The 23,109-nt window shown below is 57.8% G+C and overlaps 1 protein-coding gene across 1 annotated transcript; it reads right to left on the minus strand.

Moving 5' to 3' along the window:
- Positions 1 to 2,467: 2,467 nt before the first annotated feature.
- HS3ST2 (heparan sulfate-glucosamine 3-sulfotransferase 2) lies at positions 2,468 to 12,959 on the minus strand. The gene is made up of 2 exons (XM_030481754.1): positions 12,226 to 12,959; positions 2,468 to 3,756 (listed from the first exon to the last, which is right to left on the minus strand). The coding sequence occupies exons 1-2, from the start codon at positions 12,699 to 12,701 to the stop codon at positions 3,138 to 3,140; spliced, it is 1,095 nt and encodes a 364-aa protein (XP_030337614.1). The 5' UTR covers positions 12,702 to 12,959; the 3' UTR covers positions 2,468 to 3,137.
- Between the last annotated feature and the right edge of the window lie 10,150 nt (positions 12,960 to 23,109).

A 23,109-nucleotide genomic window follows, 5' to 3' on the forward strand; every position in this document is an offset into this window, starting at 1 on the left:
AAAAGGTCCTTGTCCTGCTCTCTTTGGATGCTCATCAAGGCTTTGCACTGTGCTCTAGCAGGGCTCTCCATCACCTTTCTCATAGAAACAGTTGCTTTAAGCCACGTACCTTCCGGCCCATTAAAAGTCATACAGTGGTTGTTAGAATTTACATCCTGGCTTGTAAAGTTTGCACTTAAGGAAAGCACTTTCCTCCTGACTGCTACAGCCGCTTAATGGCGTGGATGAGAGGGGGGAGCCCCTCTGGCAGCCTCTCTGCTCAGCATCAGTGTCACCAAACCTGCGCCACTCAATGTCCTTACCAAACCCCCATCCTGCCTCTTTCAGATGCAGATCATCTGCTCCGGGGCTTTTTAAGCCACATTTTAAGAGCTCCTAATGTGATAAGCATTCTCAGTACAGCCCGTCCTAAGCCCTCATTTGCTCACCCTTTGGAAACCTAATACTTGATTTAAGCACATTTCTGCTTCCTCCATTTGTAAGGGCAAATGTAAAGTAATTGTTTGATATTGCAGCAGTTTCTTCAGGCTCCAGCTCTAATTTCCCTCTAATACAGTATCATCAGGGGGATCAATCTAACCCAGCACCTTCTGTCTCCTTGGAGTGGATTGGAAATGGCTTTTCTATGGTGAGGCTGGGATTTGTGAGTCTCACTATGAATGTTTTTATCCTTTAAAGGAAAAATCATGCAAGAAAACATCCCATCTTCCTGCAGACAGACGCTAATCCCCTCCTCTCCCTCAGCTGGCTCTGGGTACCCTCCCTGCTGGGTCCCCCATGGCTCCTGTGGCTGCTGCTGGATGATAGTGGAAGAGATGCAGATAGAGCTCTATTAGATCCCCATTAATTACCTCCAATTTTTTCCTATTAGAGCTCACTGGACAGTAATCACTTCCAGTAAGGCCTCTTAAACTGGTCTGTGGTTGCGCTGCATCCCCACAGGGCCACCGTGCATCACTCCGAAGCATCCCCAGCCCCATGCCCAAGGACAGAGGGTGCTGGGACTGTGGCTCCCCTCAGTCTCCTGCACCCTGGTCCTGCTGGCTCGGTGCTCCGGACATGGTGACAAATCACTGGGGGTCTCTGGCAGCCCCGTTGCTGACCCCTCTGCAGGGAAGCCTGTGGCTCATGCAGGGAGCACTGGAGCACAAGGGGAAGGAGCATCTCATCCCAAACTGATCCCACCCAAGCGTGCCCCTTTCCCGGGCACCAGTCACAGCCTCTCTGCAGTTCTGTCACGCAGCACATGGGGATCTTACAGCCACCACTGCAGCACCCGTCTGTGCTGGCAAACATTGGGAGCCTCCTGGCCCATCCGGCTGCTCCTGGGCTGCTCCTGCACCGGGACACTTGGCTGCAGAGTGGTACAGAGACCAGTTTGTGCTGGCACTGGGGAGAGCTGAAGCTCGGGCTGAGATTTAGGTGCTAGCGGTAAATTGCAGCCTTTGACAGAAATGCCTGAGATTTACTACGAAAATCAATAGATGATTCAAACAGTCCAGCTCTTGGAAAGGCAAATAACACCCTGCCAACAAAAGCTGTTATTGATATTCATGAGCAGCGGTGGTCATTACAGGGCCTGCTAACAGGGTGTAAGATGGATCGCTGCAGGATGGGATGGGGCTATGTGTGTGTATCCACAGCTCAGGCACTCCCATGGCCATGCTGCCTGGCCTGGCTGAGCCCTGCGGGAGTTGTTTGAGCCCCTGGATCCCAAGCTGCTCATGAGGTGCTGAGCCAGAGCATAGAGGTGCTGAGCCAGGAGCACAGGGATGCTGAGCCGGGAACACAGGGATGCTGAGCCGGGAGCACAGGGATGCTGAGCAGGGAACACAGGGATGCTGAGCTGGGATCACAGGGATGCTGAGCAGGGAACACAGGGATGCTGAGCAGGGAACACAGGGATGCTGCACCACCTCCGAGCGCCTGAGGATGCAGCCCGTCAATCTCTGCTCCAGGCAGGATGCTGAGCTGGGAGAATTCGCTGTTCCCAAATGCACCGCAGTCAGAGAGCGGCTGGTCCCACATCAGCTCAGGGAGGTGGCACCCGACCCGGGCTGGCTGCGGTGGCCGGGGAGGTAAATCAAAGGACAACAGTGACCAATGCGATGGGGCCAGTTACCAAAGCGTGCGGCACTTGGCACTGCACTGTATTCGTGGGCTCCTGTAGAACAGCCCATGAGGCTCAACCACAGAATCAGACTGGTTTGTGTTGGAAAGGACTTTAAGATCATCCAGTTCTAACCCCCTGCCATGCGCAGGGACACCTCCCAACCATAGATTACTGCTGCTTGTGTCTAACGCAGCATCCACCCCTCACGCCTGGCAGGGGGTGGCACTGACCCAGGGTCCTGTGACACTCCCGAGCGGTGCTGTCACCCCTGTGAAGGGCTGTGCCCTCCCGTGCCCACCACCTCGCCTGACTCATGGGCACGTGCCTCGCCTAAGAAAAGCCCATGCTCCGGTCCGGTGGTAGCCGCTTTTATTCACACGAAGGGGTCACATGCTGAACAAGGACACTGGTGCTGCTGAAGTACCCGTAACAGCAGGATTCTGTGCTTTATTCACAGGACAAAATATCGGTACAACATCTCTGATAAACTTCTTTTCCAAGCAGATACATCTCACTGTCCTCAAGGTTACACACTGCACTTTTAAGTGATGAAAGGCGAAGTGGAGCGGCCGGAGCTCTGCCCGCCCCAGCACCGCGGTGGGATGCGGCCCCACGGGGCAGTTAGGGGTGTCCAGGAGCACCCGTTTGCTTTGGGACACGGAGAAGGGATGTGCTTTGGAGCAGCTCATGGATAGGCTGCAGGAGAGGACCATCACCAAGGCCCCCGGGACCACATGGCAGTAAAATCAAATGGGACCCCATGGAGCCAGCCCCGGCACTGCTGACCTGCCAGGACGGGCAGTGCCTGCTGGGCACTCATCCCTCGGTGGCTGCTGCAGGACTCTGTGTCTTCCCCCATCTCCACTCGCTCTGGAGCATCCTGGCCTCCTGGGGGCTGGGGAAGCCCCTTGCCTGCCTCTGCTCATGGCCTCTGGGCAGGACGGGCTGGCTGGGGGGTCCCGGCTCCAGCCCTCCTTCATGGAAGACTGCAGCCTCATGTCACCGCAGCTCTGCTCCCGGACACTTATTCCCACCTGAAGTCCTGCCCAACTGTTTCATAGAACTTGATATTATAAGGTCTATAAAAGTCCCGAAGCTGCTCGATCACCTCGGGGTCTATCTGCACATGAGTCCTGCCTTTGGACTTGCCCAGGCAGCGAGGCAAGCCGCTGCTCTCTGACTTTTTCAGGCAAGGAAAGCCTTTTGTCTTGTTGAAGTAGAAGTGCTTGTCTGTGATAACCCGTTTGATGCCCAGGAAGTCCTGGACTTTGCCCATCTCCCCGGCTGGGTCCGTGATCAGCTTCTCCCCACTGACAAAGTGGATTTGGGAGAGAGGGAAGTACTGCAGCCAGCTCTCGAGGTGCACGGCGTACATCCCGATGCGGATGGCATTCCAGGAGGTGTCCACCAGCCCCAGGCTGCGGTTGCGGAAGGACAGCCCCTCGAAGGTGGGGATGTCTGGCTTCTTGGAGAGCGTCTGCGTATAGTCTGATATGGCACGGGTGACCGGGTTCCGCACCACCACGATCAGCTTCGTGTCCCGGGACATGTTGAAGATGCGCCGCGGTGCCTCCTTGGTGACGAAGTAGCTGGGGGTCTTCTCCACCGTGATCTGGCTGTCCAGCGTTCGCGGCATCAGGCTCCTGCAAGCGAAACACAAGGTGATGGTGAGGAAGGAGCCGGGCACTGAGAGGTGATGTATGTGGCGTGGCGCCGGTGGGGTGTCTCCTCCCGCAGGACAAGGCAGGACAGGGCAGGACAAGGCAGGCACAGCTCTTCCTGCAACACTGCTGAAGGCCCCTGGCCATGGACATCTCCTGTGTCCATCCCAGGCCTGGGCGACTCCGCGCAGAAGATGTGGGCACCAGCAGCCCTGCACAGCAGCAAGTGGAGATACTCCGCTCCAGGGCAAAGCCAGAGCCAGGCAGGACCGAGGGCAAGGGCACGGCCAGGCTGTGCAGACCCCAGGGCTGCTCTGTCCCCATCAGCAGGTCCTGTCTGTTTCTGGCACAGGGAGCCAGGTTACAAGGGCAGGGAGGGAGCATCAGACCCGGGGAGAATGCAGCATCCCTGCAGCCCAGCTTAGCACTAATTAAATCATTTGCTTTGACATGTGAACATCCAAATCAAATAAAAACTAATGGGATGGAAAGATTTATAAATTGCTCTTGTATTACTAAACTACCAAATCCACTGCAGCCAGATTCACGGTGCCGCAGGTCTCTTGGCTGGAGCGGGCAGGGAGCGGGCAGGGAGCGCCTGGCTGGAGCGAGCAGGGAATGCTGGCAGCCGGGATAAGGCCAGCAGTGCTCTGGCAGGGGAAGCCCACGTCAGCAGCCATGTCTGCAGCAATTCAGCTGGAGCGAGCAGGGCGCTGATTTATTCATGGGATAACCCCACACAGCTGCCGTGGCCACCCTGCCTCACTGCAACACAGGTGTTCCTGACAGCTCCATCAGTCCAGTGTCCAAGACCAGACACCTCCAGGATCCCTAAAACTTGGTCCACAGGCACCAGCTTTGGGGCTTGCTCTGTACAGAGAAACCCAATGAAAGACCTAACCGGGAAGAGGTACAACAGCAGCTCGCAACATCCTGTGTGACAAGGGGACCACAATGAAGACCTGGGGCATCACGGGGGGTAGCAGCATGCACCAAGGGCAGTGGGTCCCCATGGGGATGAGACTGTGGTCCAGGGGGACCAGAGGAGCAGCTGGAAGAGACCCATGAGAGATACTGAAGAGACGTGCCCAGAGGTCTGTGCCAGGCTGCTGGGGATGACGGCAGAGACCGGCCTCACTTCCTGGGTGCTGGCACAGTCCCCACACGACCCCATGACAGGGCTGCCTGTGCCGGGGGCCGCCAGCACACACCCCCTTGACCGGTTTCCTCATTTGAAAGACGACAAACTAATTAGTCAACATGCATTAACGGGGCTGCTTTACAGAGCTACCTGAGCACAGACATGGCTTAATTGGCCTTTCCCACTGCTCCGCTTCCAACCCCATAAATCCAGATTACAATTCCCATTGTTTAATGACCGCCAGGAAATGCTAATTTAGCGGCAGGCACCGCAGCTGCATCTGTGTATCACAAACAAGTTTCACCATACATCAGCGTGAGACAGCTTTGTAAGTGATTCACTATTACAATCATAAAACTGCTGTTTCATTAATGGCTCATCTTCAGGCTTGTTAGACTTTCATTACGTGAGCTATTAGGTCCATGTATTCCAAAAACGAAATTACAGGTTCTAATCCATTATGAAAACACAAAATCTCTGCACAGTAAATTACTGAAATGAGACAAGAGTTTGTTTCTTTTTAAATGGACTCCCAGTGTTTGCTGATCCTGAACAACAGAGACTGCTGAGGCAACAAAACACAACCCGAATAGATAAATAAATCACCAGTGAAACCGTGCAAGGGGGAGAAATGTCATCCAGGCATTCATCTTCACGTTAACGGCAAGATCCCCAGGGCTGCAGAAGTGGGGAAATGCATTGCAAACTTAATTACACTTGACTTTAAAATGATATTTTGGACTTCTGCATTCACAGAGTTATTTGCATACAAATAGCATGTCACATAGTTTTAAGCCCAAGGCTCGTGTGCTCAGGTATGAAGGCTCTCGGTAGCTGGTTTGCGGTGCTGTGTGGCCAAGGTTCAGGCAGGGGCTGGTCCTGCTGCTTTGGGGAGCCGTCCCGGTCTCCTCACAGCGTGACCCACACTGGTGTCACACCAGCGCTGCCAGGGCTCTCCCCATCAGCACGGTCAGGCTGGAGAAACACCAAGGCTTTCTCCACTGGCCCTGGTGCATCCACCATCCGCACGTGTCCTGGTGATGGGAATCTGTGATGTGGCAGGAACGGAGGAGGTCAAAACCTCCTCTGTGATGCTGAGTGAACACCAGGGCTGTTCCATGCAGGAATCATTAGGGACGATGAAGCAAACTCCACTCTGGCCCTGCAGCAGTGCCACGGGCTGGAGCATGGAGCAGCCTGTCCCTGCCCTGCGCCCGCTCCCTCCGATGGCCTGGGAGAGCAAACCCCCAAGGGAGGGCACTTAACTAGCAGGGGCACCTCAGCTCACCCCAGCACAGCCTGGCAGTGGGGGATGCAGGCACATGTGCCCCATGGTGCCTCCACAAAGCCCCCGGGGCTGGGGGTCCCACGCAGCAGCATCCACTGGGTGTACCAGGGCAGCCCCGCACCAGCCAAATCACCAGCTCAATGCATACTCTGGCTGTTGAGACAGCATTAATTCCTCTTGAATTAGAGATTATTGTCATTAAAGTTACTCAATTCTTAAAGCCCTTTAGTGCCATTTGATATGGGCATTAGCGCTCCCTCCCAGCCTGCAGATTTAGAGGTTGTGTTCACCCATGTTACTGGAGCGGGGACACACATGGGGTACATCCAGTCGCCAGCATGGCCCCAGGAGAGCGGCTGTCCCCTGACGTGGTCTCGCCGTGCCCCACGGCTTGTCCCTGGGCAGCCCCATGGCTGTAGGGCAGCAGCAGAGAGCCCAGCCATGGCTGTGCCAGTGCAAAGGCAGCGCCTCACCTTGAAGGAGTTAACTTTTCACCAGCACCTTTCCTACACCTGAATTATTAATTTGCTGATAATCTGCCTTTGGGCACCCCGCGGCCCCTACAACGCTCCCACATTAAAGAAACATGCGCTCCCTCGCTGGCTGAGCTGCTTTGATGTCGAACATGCATGAAACACTCTCCCAGGGAGGAACTGGTACAAAACCTCACCGGATGATTGAGATATTGCAGATAAGCGTGCGTGGGGAGAGCGCTCATCCCATAATCCCATTACAGACCGGCCCCTCCATCCCACTTGCAGAGCGGATGCACGGGGACGTGGCAGGCGCATCCCAGGCTCTCCTGAGAGGCAGTGGCTGATACGTGTAACCCTGGACTCCATCCACTCATCAACATAAACCCAAACTGTTTAATTTGGAAAAAATTCCCAAGCACTGCCTCTCCTGACGAGGGTGTTGTGCTTTCCCACTTCCAGCTGATGCCGCAGGCTCGGCAGCTGCGTGCAGGGACACTGACTGTGTGCAGGCAGGGAGAGGGACCCTGCCAGCCTGGGAGACAAAATCCTCCTGCAAAGCTCACAGGGTGCTCGGCAGCACCGAGATGGGAGAAGGGTGAGCAGGAAACGCATCTCCAGCTACAGCTCAACATGTTGGAGACAAGCAAGAAACTCTTCCAAGAGCGCAGACTGGCACTGGGATGGTCCCATGGGATCACCCTGCCCTGACCCAAGGGCAGGTCCTCACCCCGCAGCCTGCCCCTTGCCCCACCACACTGCCCAGCAGGAGCAGAGGGGGGCACAGGCAGGATCCCACTGGCAGCGGTGCAGTGAGCCCGACTGCTGCACAGGACTCACCACCCAGCCCCGAGCGCCCTGCCCAATGCGAAGGGGCTGCGCTGTGCTGGGCTGTGCCATGCCAGGCTGTGCTGTGCCATGCCATGGGTGCACACTGCTGGCAGCCACCATCAGCCGGACTCAGCATGGCTGTGGACGACAGCATCAGTACATGAAAGCTCAACCAAAGCGACTGGGAGGTTTAAGCAAAACTGGGTCAAGCACACAAGAAACTGAGGTGTGAGGAAGATAAAAGCTCTTCCCGGCTAAGTGACATTGCAGCGGGTGTGTAGGACACGGGGACACCCAGCTCAGAGCTCACAGCCGGTGCTGGCAGTGACAGAACGGGGCAGGCAGGGACCGCCTGCGCTGCTGCCACAGCACTGGGAACAGGCTGGCACGGGGGCCTGGCAATGCCCGGTGGGACAGACCCGCCGTGTCCCCACAGATCCAGAGATCCCCCCACATCCACAGCACGGAAATGGCCCAGCCCTGTGTCCCTGCGGCCACTGCCCTGCGCTAAAGCAGCCTCGGATTTAGTGATGGATCATCTGCCTTTAATAAATGTTTGTGTTCAAAGAATTTACACCAGTGCTCCCAGGCAGCTAATGAGGGGCATTTCAATGCATAAAAGCAGTTTGAACACAGTAATTAACTTTGTGGCTGATTCATTTTTAATCATTTAAATGCTCTGGAGATTTGCAGTGTCCTTTAAGTCAACAAAATCTTTTCTAAAGGGCACTTTGCCACCACCCTTCACACACACACGCCAAGGTATAACTCCCATCTTCCTAAATAACCATCCAACTGAGGATCCGACAAAGCCCAAGGCCAGCGCCAGGAGAAAGGCCCCAGCCACCACGGAGCTCACACCAGCTACTGCAGACAGCGCCTGACCCCACAATGGACACCCAGTGCCACCAGGGACTGGCAGCCTTTGCATCTCAGCTTCCTGAAGCATCTGTGCCCATGGCCATGCCGGGTTACATGCTGGATTTTGAGCTACCAAAGCGAAGGCTGGAACAAACTGCAGCACTTTTACAAACAAGGTCACGGAAGACAGAGCAAGAACACACACCATTAATATTGAAGGCTTGGCACCCTGTGTGGATTTATGTCCCTGTGCTTCTCCCAGCTCTTTGGCAAGGGCCTGAGCGAGGGTTTCGGCAGCACTAGCCCGCTGGGAGGAAGGCAGTGCGGGACCAGTGCCCGCAGGGCAGCTCCTCACACAACATCTCTGGCGGAGGTTTCAGACCCATTCCGCGGAGCCAGGCCACTCTCTGAAGTCAAGGAAATTTCAAAGCATCCTTGAAGCTTGCTGCCTTCCTCTCTTCTTACTAATTAACTTCAGCAAAACGCACTGTCAGTCAAGCCCACAAAGCAGCCTGCGTCGCTGGGCAAAGCCTAATGGGCTCCTGTTTGTGTGTGAGCCAACCTGGCCATTAGCAGGGAGCAATTAGTGAGGCGGAGTGCAGGAGCCCGGTTTGCAGCTCCTTCCTCTCGCTCCCGCAGGCAGCGAGATGCGGGGATGCTCCTGCAGTGCCCAGCACCCAGAGGCCAGCACCAGTCCACGTGCTGCTGCAGCCCCAGGAGCACCCAAACCCAAAGGCAGCGCAGGGCAGAGCTCCGGCAGTGCGGGTGCCCTCGGACCCAATAGGAAAAGCCCCTCTCTGTGAAAATAGCATCCAACAGCATGACTCGGGAATCCTAGGGAGGAAAACTGCACCCCGAGATGCTGCAGTCAGAGACACCGCTCAAAGTTAACTGCAAATTAAGCGGCACTGTCTTCCCTGTGTTCTGGAAATATTGAAGGTTATTGGCGCACGCTACCTGCAGCAGGAAAAAGCTCAATATTGAGCATCCAGTCCAGGATTGGTAATGAATCGATATCCCCAGCAGCTGGCTGTTTGGTTTCAGTTGTCTTAAAACAGATCTTGCTAAAAATATCTTTCCTGTAGTGTATGTGTAGCTAATGAGGTGGATTAGAGAGACTGATGGGAACTGGAGACGCACCCGGGTGTTGTGGGTCCGAGGCTGGTGAACAGGCAGCTCCTGGGGGGTCCGGTGGGGAAGCCGAGGGGTCTGGCTCTGCCCAGTGCGGGGGGAGCCGAGGCTGCTCCGGGTGACGGTGGGAGTGAAGGCCGGAAGCACCAGGAAAACAGCAGCTGGAGTGAGCACGACATTTGGAGCTGCAAGGACAGCGGCTCTGGAGAGGTCCCTCCCGTTGGTTCCACCACCTCTGCATCAGAACAACACCAGGGCAGGGGAAAACATGGAAAAACAGGAACCGATGCGTTCAGAGCATCTGAGGGGCTCAGCTCTCACGCTGCTCTCAGCTGCAGTGAAGACCTACTTGGTCCCTCTGCTCAGTACCCCACTGAGGTATGCGATGGGAAGGATGGAGCTGGACCAGGCGCTCCATGTCACAGCAGCCAGGGGCTCCTGCAGGTGAAGTTTCTGTTCATAACGGGGAAAGCCTTTGCCATTGCCTTTCCAAGGGGTCTGTGCTCCGGGCTACCCATAGAGACCCCACCACAGTGCTCCCCAAGCACAGCATCATCACCTCTCTTGGCTGGCAGTGGGGAACAGCCCCTGGCCATGCCAGGAGCAGCCCCTTGCCCTGGGAGAGCCCTCACAGCAATGGCATCGCTGTGCCCTCACCAGGACATGGCCAGCAGCAGGACCCTGCTCTCCTGCTCCCCGGTGTCTTGGCAGAGCGACAGCAGCTCATCACGCTGCGGGTCAGACCTGCTCCACATCTAATTGCTCCACTTGCAAGGAGGAAAATCAATTCCACGTTTTCTACATTAGCAGCCTCTGTGCTTAAGTTCTGGCACATTTGTGAGGTTAGAGAAAAAAAGAAGGTAATAAAACCAGGGAAGTGTCATTTAATTGTTTTAGCTGAACTAATTCGGAGGCTCTGCTGCTCCAATATGATCTCTCCATCGATCCAGACACGAAGCCAGGCCCGGGCAGCTCCTGCTCACTGGCCGCGCTCCCATCCTGCTCCCAGCACTGCCTCTCGCTGTCACAGGCTGTGTCCCTCCCGGCCACAGATACGTCCCCTCACACAGAGGATCCTTGGCTGAACCATGGCTCGGGGAGGAGGTTCAGCTGCTCGGTGCTCACTGCCACAGCCCCTCGGTGCTCAAGCGTGTGTGGAGGGGACGTGGCTCCTGCCCCCAGACCAGCGCCATGCTGGGTGCCACAGGCTGCTCCATCGCTCATCCTGCTCCTCTGGACGCTGTTTAGACAAAGCACTGCTGCTCCTGTCCGTACACGGTGCATTGCAGGACTGCTCCCAGCTCTTTGCTTTAAGGTGATGCAGGATGGGTGACAGTGTCTGATGTTGGTGGAAGGGTGTGGGGTGACACAGACCTGCCGAGGGGCAAGAGCAGGCAAAGGACACTGCTGCAGCTGCTCTCCAAAGGGCAGGAGGAACTGGGCATGCTGCAGGACAGCCTTAGGAGAAGGAAACAGCTTCAGCGAGCTTCATTCCTGGAGCTCCCCATCACTAGCACCACTGCTAAAGGAGTTGAACATTCCTGGCTGCAGCGACCCAAGTACAACACTGGGCAGCAGGTGTGCCTGGGTCTGCAGACAGCCCTCCTGGGCATGGACCCACCACAAAGGCCGAAGCACCACCCAGGTCCCAGTGGGCTGCTCTAAGCAGCTCTGACCCGCTCACGTTCAGGAATCAGCATCCTCACATCACAGGCAGGGCTCGTGCTGGCCCAGTGAGGAGACAAACCAGAGCCCCAGCAGAAATGGGAGCGAGCACTGTGTCCTGGAGCCTCCCAACCTGCCCGGCAGCTGATGAGCACTGCCCTGCTCTGGGACAGGGACACCTCTGCTGGGAAACCGCTGCTGCAACAGAGGGGACGCGAGGTCTGTGCATGGCCCCATGTGCTGCCTCCCACCAGCCGCCATGATGCTCCAACACATGCACTGCGCCAGGCGTCCTGTCCCCTGCCGTGAGCTCACAGGCACCCGGGGCAAAAGTGAGCCCTCCTCTGCCTCCTGAGGCTGAAGCCCAGCAGAAGCACCACAGCCCTGCCCCAGAGCAGGCCAGAGCTTCTGCAGTGCTCCGCAACGGCACAGCAAACCACGGGTACACTGGGTCTGACACACTGGGGAGCAAGTAGAGCCGCCTGCAGCACCACGTGCGGGGCCGTGGGCAGGGGATGAGCTCATGGTTCCTGTGAACTGCTCACACGCAATGCTCACGTCCCCATGGGTTCTGTGACCTGCTCACATGCAGTGCTCACTGCCCCTCTGAAAGAACAAGACGGAGGAGGACAGGGACTGTCCCCCTCAGAGCCAGAGATCAAACCCACTGGCAGTGGGGCTGCAGGAGGGCAGCGGTGCCATCCTGTGCTCCAGCCATTCACTCCTGTTTGGGAGGCCCCATCACACAGGCAAGAGTATCCTCAGATGGGATGGGAAACCTGTAACCGTCCCGGTACTGGAGCCCGTCCAGGCAGGGCTGGGGTGGCTCCGGCAGCCGCGGTGCCTGGCCGGGAGGGAACGAACCGCGCCGGGCCGGAGCATGGAGGAGGACGAGGGAAACCTCCCCGAAAGCGGCCGGGCTATCACTCCACGGGCAGGAGGAGGCTGTGCGGACCGGACCGCCCGCTCCTGCCCCTCCGGAACCGGAGACCGCCACCGACGGGAGAGGAGAGGGACGGGGGGTGCCCGGTCGGGGTCCACTCCCGCAGCGCTGCTCTCACCTGTACCACTCCAGCCCGCGGTCGTAGTTCCTGTCGAAGAAGTGGGGCTCGGTGCCCAGGGCGCGCACGTCGGGGTGCACCCGGATGAACTCCAGCACGGCGCGGGTGCCGCCCTTCTTGACGCCCACCACGATGGCCTGCGGCAGGCGCTTGGCTCCGGGGCGCGCCGGCCCCGGGGGGCTGCCGGGCGGCGGCGCGGGGGGGTCCCGCGGGCGGCGGGCGGGCGCGGGGGGCTCGGCGGGGGGCGGCCGCCCGCACGGCCGCGACTTCTGCAGAAGTTTCTTGGCGGCGGCGCTGCGGGCGGGCGCGCAGCGGGCGCGGGGCGCGGCGGGGCCGCCGCAGCAGCAGAGCAGGCTGTAGCAGAGGTAGGAGCAGGACAGCGACAGCGTGAACAGCACCAGGACCCTCCGCGCCAGCCGCCGGGACGGAGCCGGAGCCGGGGCCGGGGCCCGCCCGCTCGGCGCCCTATGCGCCATGGCTCCATGGGGCCGCGCCGCCGGGCATGGCCCGGCCCGGCCCGGAGCGCCGCTGCCCCCGGGACCCCGCGGCGGCCGCGCCCCGCACGCTGCGCGGCCGCTCCGGCATGGCCCGCGGCTACGGGAAGCCCGGGGGGCTGCGCCCGCCGCCCCGGCCTCTGCGTGGCCCCGCCGCGGCTCCCATCCCCGGCGGGCGCGGCTCCGCGCCCGGTGCTCGGCGCTCGGACGGCGGCGGCTCCCGCTCTCGCCTCCGCGGGAAGTGCCGGGGCAGAGGCGGCTGCGCTGCTATTTAAGGGGCTGCCTGACGTCAGCTCCTCCCGGAGCCCCCGCGATCGCTCCGCGGCCGCAGCCTCCCCCGGGCCGGCAGCACCCGCCGCGCACAGCCCTCCCGACTGCGACCGGGACGGGGCTGGGACCGGCCCCGCTGTGAGCATCCTCCCGGCCCCGCGGGCAGCTCTGAACCCGCAGCGCGTACGCAACTACCCGGAGCAGCGCTGAGGGGTCGGGAGCACCTGAGTCTGCTCCGCAGCCCCTGCCAGGAACGCGAACCGGTACCGGAGCGGTGCGAGCAGCCGCCGACTCGGGGGCCGGGCTGGCACCGGACTGGGTGGCTGCAACGTGCCCGGCCGGTCCCCAGGGCCACCCCTCCCGCGTCCGGAGCTGCTCCCTGCAGCCGCCTGCCCCCGAGGGAGGGGACGGGAGCGAGGAGTGGCAGCAGCGGGTTCTCTCCTCGGCAAGGGCAGGACGAGTAGCCCTGGACCGCCGTGTATCGCCGTGAGCAAGGAGAGGCTTGAAGATGGTGCAGGAATTCAGATCCTCTGCCAGGCCGGGGATGCTCAGCCTCGCCTGCGTTTGTGATGCCCCGCAAGCAGGCTGGCCAAGCGGAAGCACAAGGCTGCTGCAGGGTGCGGGTGCAGATTGTTACTTCATCCCCACCCCTCCGGCTCCCTCTGCTCCACTCGGCTTCCTTCCCGCTCACCCCCTGGCAGCCTCGGCTTCTGCTTGGCTGCTCCTGCCAAAGCCAGGGGGCTGCGTGCGGCACCACTTGAACACGAGCAGTCACCGTCCTTGCTTTCTCAGCACGGAAGGCATGTCCTGCTGCAGAAAACTACTTATCTTGTTACTTGGGAAGAAGGATGATAATCGAGACAGGCAAGAGGTGCCAGCCCAGCACAAACAAGGATGCTGCAAGCTCCCTGGCAGCCGGTCCAGGGTGGGGATGAGGCTTCCTCTTGTGCAACACCCAGGAACTCGGTGCACGCGTAAGATGGGAAAGACAGCTGAAAAGCAGTGCTCGCTGCAGCCTTTCCCCTGTGCTGGTGTGGGAGCGGTGGGGTTGGACCTCCCGGGAGTTTAAACATGATTTCTTAAGGAAAAGTCTGCTGGCTCAGGAGAGCTCAGAAACTGGAGAACAGGAGCTGGAGTCCTCATGGGGCCAACCTCAACCCCCCCTCCCCCCCCCACGGTGTGCTAAAGTGACCCACAGGGGGTTTGCATTTCACCTCTGCTGCTCTGTGATGGCAGCTTTTGCTCTGGAGGGCTGGGCACCAGCCATGCACCCCGTGCCAGCCTGGAGGGGCTGGTGTGAACTCACCCGTGTCTGGTACCTCCACCCAAGGCAGTGCAGCACCAGTGGCATTGGCAGAGCTGGGGATGCTGCCCTGCCCCTGCAGCGACAGCAGGGTGGGAGCACTTGAGGGCTCCCCTTCCAGCAGCAGGACGTGCCCATCACTCAGTTCCGCTCCATGACAAACTGCCAAATCCGTGGAAAAGTTGCTTTTTCCATTTTTAGCCATTTTATTGCCTCCATGTGGTGATCCAGCCTCGGCAGCAAACACATTGCTTAAGGATGAACATTAGAGGCGTCTGGATAAATAAAGCTGGTGAGGATGCCTAGACACCTCCGGGTTTCTCTGCTTGCAAGGGAGGAATGTTTTGTAAAGCTGACAATTTTGCTTTCAGTCTCTCTATCTTTGCAGGGCATGTCTTCCCCATGACATGTTTGCTGTTTACACCCCATTCCACATAAACAACAAGTTTCTGGTGCTTCCAGCACGCTCCCGGCCCTGCCACCTGCACTAACAGGAGCCCCGGGCATCAGCCCCGGTGGTATCCCTCCATGGGGGACACAGACCCTGTGCTGCCATGGGAGCTGACCCAGCATCACGGGAGGAAGGAGCCTTCCGAGTCAGGGCAGGAGGTTCCAATCCCATCTGCCAGTGCCTCATAGCATGGGAGGAAATACCGTGAGCTCTGGAAAGGTCCTGCCTCCCCCCTCCTCCATCCCTGAGCTGAGCTCCGCTGCATTTCCCTGCCAGCCTTACGCCTTCCTCTCCTTTAGCTTTTCTCCACCTCTGTTAGCCTCTTCTAGGGTCCCACTGATGCCCTTCTCTCAGTTCCTGGTTCTCTTCCCAGGCTGATCTTTCCCATCTTACCTCTTCATCATGCCCAAGCTCTCCAATCATCCTGCTGAGATGGGATCTACCAAAGCAGCCCAAGACCCCACAGCCTTGCCCAGCATTAACCCTGAAGCCCCCTCGAGTCCTGTCCCTTCCAGGCCAGTTGCAGCTCATTGCAGCTGCTGGACAATGGTTTATCCCAGGAAGTTTCTCATGCTCCTCCTTTCCCAGAGCTGTGTCCAGCTCTGGGGGTGTCCATGGCTGTGGCCAGGCAGTCCTTATGACACAAACACCATGGAATGGATTTGGAGCTTGTCCTCGCCCCTTTCACCTTGCTTCCTCCCGGGGCACTGATCACCCTGGGCCATGAACTGACATCAGGCAAGAGCTGCTGTGAGGGGCTCCCAGCTCAGTGGGTTCACTGGGGAGGACCCAGCGTGAGGGCTTATCCCAAGCACAGGCACTGGTGGGCAGGGAGAAAGAGAGAAGCTGCAGAAATGTAGGGATCAGAAGATTATTACAAGAATACACAAAGAACGGCTGTGCCAGGAGCACATGAAACCTATAGGAAAAAAGGGGAGGAATGAAACACATACTGGAAATAACAAATGAGATTAAAGGTGGGATTCTGCCCTTGATGTCTTCAGGTTGTAGACAGAAGAGATCAAGGTTAGAATTTATTTCCAGAGCCAAACAAATCCCTCAGGGCCAAAGTGCCATTGTTAATCCAGTTTTCTGTGTCTAATATGTATGTCATTAACCACCTTTTGATTCCGGGCTGACAAACTGCCACCTTCCTTTGTGCTGGGAACTGATGGCTGAGCAGTACCTGGGCAGGGGAACCTCAGTGCCAGAGGGGCTGAGCTGCTCCAGCCTCCCAGCCCTGGCAATGCCCCTGAATGCCTGCACAGAGCCTCCTCTGCAGAAATGCTGCTCGAGTGTCTCTTGGTTCTCCCTGTCACAGGGGGAAACTTGGGGCTGGAGAAAGGACATCCCAGTGTTCAGTAGCCACGAAGCAGGGGAGTGAGGGATGCAGCTGAGCCAGACCCATGGGCAGCAGTGAGGGCCCAGGAAGGTGCAAAGACAGGGCTGATAGTGCACAGAGATCTGCTGCACATCACCCAGGACCACTGCAGGCACACACCAGGGGGATCCAGCCTTTCCCAAACACTGGGAGCACACTGGGACTGCATCCTCCATCCCGCTCTAAGCAATGCCAATGGCTCTGGCATCACTGCAGCAGCCATAAGCACTTGGGTGGTTTTCCTCTGTCCCTCCTCCTTGGCGCAGCCCTTGCGCCATCCCAGCCCAGTGAGAGCCACAGGTTTGGTGATGCAGAAGATGAGATGCTGTTTGGTCCCATCAGACAATGGCGCTTCAGCTGCCCTGGCCTCAAAGCTGCTTCCAAAGGCTGATCCCAGCTCCTGCAGCCCCTCAGTTCATCACCACCACACTCAGCACCAACTGGCAGGTCTCCAGTTCTGAAGTGTGGGGCCTCCCGTGGGCAGTGGAGTCCAGAGGTGCCTGTCAGACAGCACGGTGGAAGCAGAGACTTTCTGAGGTGCCTTGAATTGAGTCAAGCTCCTGTTAAGCCTGGTTAATCAGCTGTAAATGCACCGTGCTCCGAATGAGGCCAGAAGCAGTAAATTTAATTCTGACTCTGACTCAAGCTACTTGGTCCCAGTTCCGAGCCTCCTGCCCAGCCCTGGCCATGCTGCACAAAATGATTTGATTCCAAAATGCGTTTTTAAGCAGGATGGAGCAGTGCTTAAAAGCTAAATGGCTTCCCCTGACTGTAATCACTGCTAGCGGAGTCCTGGAATGAAAGGGATAAAGTCTGAGGGCAGGGGGAGGCTTTAATCTCGCTGAGTAGATTACAGAGATTACTGCAATTTAATCCTTACGTATCTGTCACTGACGCTGCAAAGACCATAACTGGAGGTGGGCAGGGGTGGGCTGGTGGCTCCGGCTCCTGCCCCTCGCAGCGGGTGGCTGTGCCACAGCCCTGCCTGCGCTGGGACAATGGCTGCTCCCACAGGGATGGGTCCGGCAGGCGCCGGCCCCAGCGCTGCAGCCGGCAGATGAGGAGGCTGGGTCGGGCTGAGCCTCCATCCCCGCAGAGGAGGCAGCTGCTGCAGGACCACAGGCTGAATCCTGGGCCCCTCCAGCTGTGCTGGGGCTGGAGATGTACAAAGGGCTGCGGATGAGCCATGAGGAGGGAAGGGGAAGGGTCCCACAAGGTGAAGGTGACCTGCAAGTGTCCCAGCCCCTGAGGGCAGCTGGATCCTCCCTCTCTCCACCACAACATCCTTCCTACCTCTGAAGTGGCCAGAGTCACCTCCCTGATGTCAGAGGGCTCTGGGTGGCTGTGCCAGGTCTGTCAGCATCTCGTGCCAAGGAGATGCCATGTGAACAGCATGGACCCAAAAATGATGCAGTCGTCAGAGTTCATCTGCACGCTGCAGCAGGCAGGGACCCTGCAACCATGCCCTGCTCCTCATCATTACACCATCACGCACGAGGCTCTTCCAGGCTCTCCACAGCATCTGCTTAGGTTAAATCTCATTATCATTCCTTGGGGATCACAGGGGCAGGAGCTAGTTCTCAAATAACTAGAAATATCTCTTTGGCTCACAGGCCAACACAATTATATTTAACTGCAAATGAGGAATCTGTACTCAAACACAAGCTGGTAATTTTTTTTAAGGCTTGTTTTCGGTGTCGCCTCATGCTCAGCCGGGCTCTTGCACAGCTTTAGAACCACATCCTCGCCTTACGTAAACGGTAAGGCAGAAAATAAGCAGCAGTCTGCCCCATTCACGCTGAAGGGAGAGAACTGGGGAAGTCATACTCACTCCCAACACTGCTGCATCCTCTGGCACCACCACCGGGCGGAGGAAGAACTGTCCTCTTCTTCCTCACTGCACTGGGGAGACCCCCTCCACATGCCAGGAGGTGTCACTCCCCACATTGGAAGCCATAGGCTGACTAAAAAGCCAAGAAGATCAGGAGACCAGAGTGTGCCGGTACCCCCAGCCCAGGAGGCCCCTGCACTCACCCCAACACCACATCAACCTACCTGCACCACCTCCTGGGGGCTTCTGGGCATCTATGAGTGGCTCCCTCCTCTTCTGACACCTCCTGGGAGAGCAGCCCCATGGTTCTGGTGCTGGGGGACCCGGGCATTGTGTGGGGTACCCACCTCACCCAAGCTCTGTGTGGTGCACACAAAACCAGCCCATTCAGAGAGCTCAGGCAACACCAACCTCCCTCCTGCCATATCTGCACTGCTGGAAGCTTTCACAGGCTCACCCACTGCCAACTTAAGTGTCCAGACTAATCTCCTTCATGCTCCTCACCTGGGGCAGGGGAAGCCTGCACCCGCAAGGTCTCTCCATGGGGATGCTTGGTAGGGACCTAGTTGTGGCCTTGCTGTGCAGCACAGGGAGGGATGCTGCAGCTGTACCACACACACAAGGTTGTGACAGGCAGAGCGGCGGAAGCTTCTGTGGCAGCTTTGCACTAAAACTAACTTCTTTGAAAGCAGTTTCTGGTGCATTTCCACAGCAGCCTGAGGTGTGAGTGAGTGAAGCACATGGGTGGGAGCAAACAGGGGAAGTGCTCCCTGTCTCAGTGAGGTGCAGGCAGTGACCATGTGCTCCCTCCAGCCCATCCTCTCCTTCTGCGGGTGCCATCATGGCCCTTGCGAGCTGGGGGGAGTAAATGCACCTAAAGGAGAGGCTCCATCTGCTTTCCTATCAGTCAATCGCACCAGCCCACACTGGGGGTTCCAGGGCATGGGCTGTCCCTCATCTCCCCACACCAGTGCCTGTGTTGGCAGCCGTGGGCACCAACTGCCCGGCTTCACCGCACTGTGCCACAAGGAGCTGCGGGGCTTGTGGTGCCTCTGTTGTACTGGGGCAAGGGCGCGCTGTGGCACAGCATGGCACAGCATGGCATGGCAGTGCATGGAAAGGAGCTGCATGGCTGCAGAGCTGGTGCTCTCCTGCGGGTGCAGCCGCCGGCTGCAGAAGGTGCATTTCCCAGCGGATGCACATCCTTCAGATGAGGAGCGCTCTCCAGCAGGAGCACTTTGAAACACCCTGCCTTCTATTTTTAATGGGATTGAAAAGAGAACAAAACCATTTAAGAACTTGAGGAATCAAAGCAAGTGTCCCCACATCACACCCAGCGCTCACAGCTATATCCTGATTAATGACAAGAAAGAGAGGGGAAACAATATTTAATCACACCCTGTTTATACTGGAGCCAAAAATCAAAGCGCTGCATTCCTCTTTCATGAGAAAAACGAGGTGGGCATTTCCCCTCTGGTGATTAAGTTCCCCACTATGAGCACATCAATTTCCGTGATTTGGCACAGGGTCCTCGATCACACCACAAATGAGGGCTTCCTTAGCAACAAAATATTACAAACCCCGAGCCAGATCCATACACAAGACACCAACGTGTATCTATCATTTTGTCTGGATTATCTCAATATGCTTCTCCTTGGGGAGCTGGAGATAAAGCAGCTGCAGCCAAACTACTGTTAACGATTGGCACGACTGCAGCAGCCCTCAGCAGAGGACAGCGGTGTGCCTCAGCCATGGGGCAGGACACGAGGGCTTCAGGGGCTGGATGGGGGGGCAGGAAATGGGGCCCTGCGGTGCCAGCAGCAAGGCCAGGGTGCTGTTGCTGGCCGGACCCACAGCAGGAGCCAGGTCCCACACCACTGTGGCCGTGCAGCCCTTGTGCTGAGAGGGGAGCAGCGGGGTCTCAATGCTGGCACCGGGCAAGGGGGTGACACAGACCCAGGGACCCCGGCTCTGCTCCCAGCCCTGAGAAATGGGTCAGGCAGCGCATCACCCCATGACACCCACTCGCTCCATCCCCTGCTTCCCTCCTGCCTGAATTGATTTGCTCAGGATTCCTTGATTAATTAATCTCAGAGAAATGCAAGGTCTGTTAATTACCCCTGATTAATTAGGGTGAACTTTTAATTGTATCCCTAAGCCTGGATGTGCCGTTCAATAGGTTCCGTAATTAGCGACCCAGCAATCTCTTTTAAACCAATTAGCCCAGTGCAACAAGTGGGATGAGCTGGGAGGCTCCCATGGTGCACTGGCACGGCTGCGCTTGCCTGGGCTGCGGTGGCTCTGCCATGGGGCAGGCAGGACCCCGGCAGCTTCCCTGCCCCTGGGGAGCTCCTCTGCAAGCTGTGATGTACCTGGTTAAACACACAACCCAGCCTCCATCCAGAGACAGCGAGAGTGGGGACACGGCGCCTGGCCGAGGGACAGCACACGTAGTCAGCCCCTTGCCCTGCTCACCCTTCGCCATGATGTCCCTCCGTCCCTCCGTCCTTCTGTCACTCAGCCTGGCACTTGCACAGTTGTGCAAAAGGCTCTGACAGGCAGAAGAAAACTTTCTTCCCATTGACATATTTTCATCATCTGCTGCAATTTAATATCCAGGTCAGGAAGCAGATGGAGACCAGCCCAGTTGTCCTGGCTAATGGGGACAGCAGCAGTTGTTGATGAGCCCTTGTTTACTGAGTCAATTAACGGCGCCAATGCAACCAGCCACCAGCTCCCTCCTGCTCCAGCTCCCACCTCCTGCCGCAGCCCAGCGGGTTGGGAATGGGGCAGCACAGGGAGGGACCAGAGGAGAGTCCAGCCACGGTGAGACCCTCCCCCCAACTCAAACTTCCTCCGGGCTGGGGGGCCATGTCTCAGATACGCCTGTGGAAACGATCCAGCTAGTGCCAAGCAGCTGGGGGTGAGGGGCTGCACTTGCCCCAGCCACAGCTCTGCCCCTTGGTGCAGCCACTGGCTGCTGGGCTCAGCAGTGGGGCACCGGAGCCCTGGCACAGCATCCCCATGGAGACCGGGACCCATCCTGCTGCCCCACAACTCATCCCGCCATCCACTGACCAAGGGTCGCTCTCTGCCAGCCCGGCACCGCGGGCACTGCTGTTGCCGGGAGGCTCATGTCAGAGCCGCCCAGGGCCCGGAAAGTCATTAGTAATTAATTTGGTTTCTAATCCTCTAATCCAGCTGCTCCTTGATTTGATAAGCGAAAAATCTGCTCTGGCCACATGGTCCTTGTTCTATGCGGAATCTCCTCTCCGAGGCACTGGCAAGGACGGTGCCACCCCCTGCTCTGAGGGGCAGCCCCTGCACAGCACTTCTCCAGGTCCTGGCCAGCCATGCTGTGCCATGCTGTGTTGTGCCATGCTGTGTTGTGCCATGCTGTGCCATGCCCAGTTGCTAGAGGAGGTGCAGGGACCATCCTGATGGTGCAGGGACATGACTAAAGGGCCCAGACCCTGGTCCCAGCCCGGAGCGAAGGGGCTGACAGAACCGCATGCCCCCAGCTTGTCCTTTATCAGACTCAAAGCTGAAGCTGGACAATTCCCAGCTATGTTTCAGGACTGAGCTCAGGAGGCACTGCACACCTCAGGGTGCCAGGAGAGGACCCTTTCCTGTCCCACTGTCCCATTTGGGGTGGGCACAGCCACTGACCAGCCATGCTCCAGTGGCAGCAGCTATGAAACCTGCATATGGCACAGCTGCGGTGCCGTCCCAGGGGCTGCCCTCCATCTCCCGGCATTCCCAGTGCCCCGGGCACTACTTCTGCTCTAAAGCGGTGCAGTGGAGCAGGAGCAATGTGCCTGGTCCCATCCCCCCCAGCCCCGCTGGCATCATGGGCACAGCCATAAGGCAACCGACGGAGCAGTCAGTGGCGGGGCTGCAGCATGCAGTGGGATGAGGGAACATCACAGATGAGAGGCCAAATCCTTCATTAAATCCCACATTAATCTCTAAGAACAGCCATGTCAAAAATCTTAGCAGCAAAATTAAATTTTGTAGCTATATTTCAGCTGCACAAAATCAATATTAATTACGGCGAGACAGACATCGCTGCACGGGGCCTGACCCCGCGCTTACCTGCTGCTCTAAACCTCAGCTCGGTAACTTGTTTGTAGAAAATAACTGCACATGTTTTTGTGGCAAACGGCTTCCAATCTGCCGGCCTGCCCGGGCTGAATACAGATGTAGCTGGCACACAGAATGCCCCCACAGAGGAGAGGCAGCGGGAGGCAGTGGGAGCAGGAGGTGGTGGTTCTGGTCCCCGGGCAGGGTCTGCAGTGGGTTCTGCTCCAGCAGCACCGCATCTCACTGGCATCACCAGCCTCTGCTCCTGCGCCGGGCTCTGCTCCTTGGGGGCTTGCTCTCAGCCAGAATAAAGCTCATCCCAGAGGGTGAAATCCTGTGTTTAAACACATTTTCCTTTCAGTTACATTAAAAATTATACCCAGAGCGCCAAGAAAAACCAAATCCAGTGTGGGATCTGGGAGGGAAATCGTTGCAACTTAGCTGTGAAAAGCTGACTTTCTCGTGCAGGAAAAGCAGACCGCTGCTGTGCAGGAGAGGGTATCCCTGGGCAGGCCACTGCAAAGGGATGTGTGCCCAAAATCCAGATGCTGGACGTGCAAGTCTGTGGTCTGTGTCCCCCCATGGACATGGCTGGAGAGGGTCAGGGGCAGAGCGGGATGTGCCTTTTGCTGGAGCAGGGGCACGGGCACATCTGGCAGGGCTGGGACACATCTGGCTGGTGTGCAGCAGCCTGTGCAAGGCAGGTGTGGGCGCGGGGTCTGGGCTGCAGCACATCTGGACTTGCTGGCACTGGGGTCCTGGCCGGTCAGCGCATGGGGCATCCCTGGCTGCCTGTCACAGGCAGTTAGTGTCACATTAGGGGATGATCCAGAACAGGTCATTCAGGGGCAAAGGAATTAAAATGGGAGGGAGAGTTTTAATTAAAGAAAGGAGTCAGAGCCTGTAATCAGCCGGGTGAGTGACTGCCCGCTGTGGGGAATTCTCCATATGTCAAATGGCATCAATCAAAATGCCACTTCTTATAAAGCTGCCTCTGTGCAGGAGGAGGCGCTGCTCCGTCCCTGCGCCCAGGGGTGTGCTGCGCCTTGGGCAGGGCATCCCCCGCTGCAC

This window comes from Strigops habroptila, chromosome 4, assembly GCF_004027225.2.
Source record: "Strigops habroptila isolate Jane chromosome 4, bStrHab1.2.pri, whole genome shotgun sequence".
Lineage (NCBI taxonomy): Eukaryota > Metazoa > Chordata > Aves > Psittaciformes > Psittacidae > Strigops > Strigops habroptila.

What these genes read in the sequence shown, in the direction of transcription:
- HS3ST2 (XM_030481754.1), bottom strand. Translation starts at nt 12,701, where the DNA reads ATGGCGCATAGGGCGCCGAGCGGGCGGGCCCCGGCCCCGGCTCCGGCT. An exon ending in CGCGGGCTGGAGTGGTACAG is followed by an intron (nt 3,757 to 12,225) that starts GTGAGAGCAGCG and finishes TTTCGCTTGCAG; the next exon opens with GAGCCTGATGCCGCGAACGC.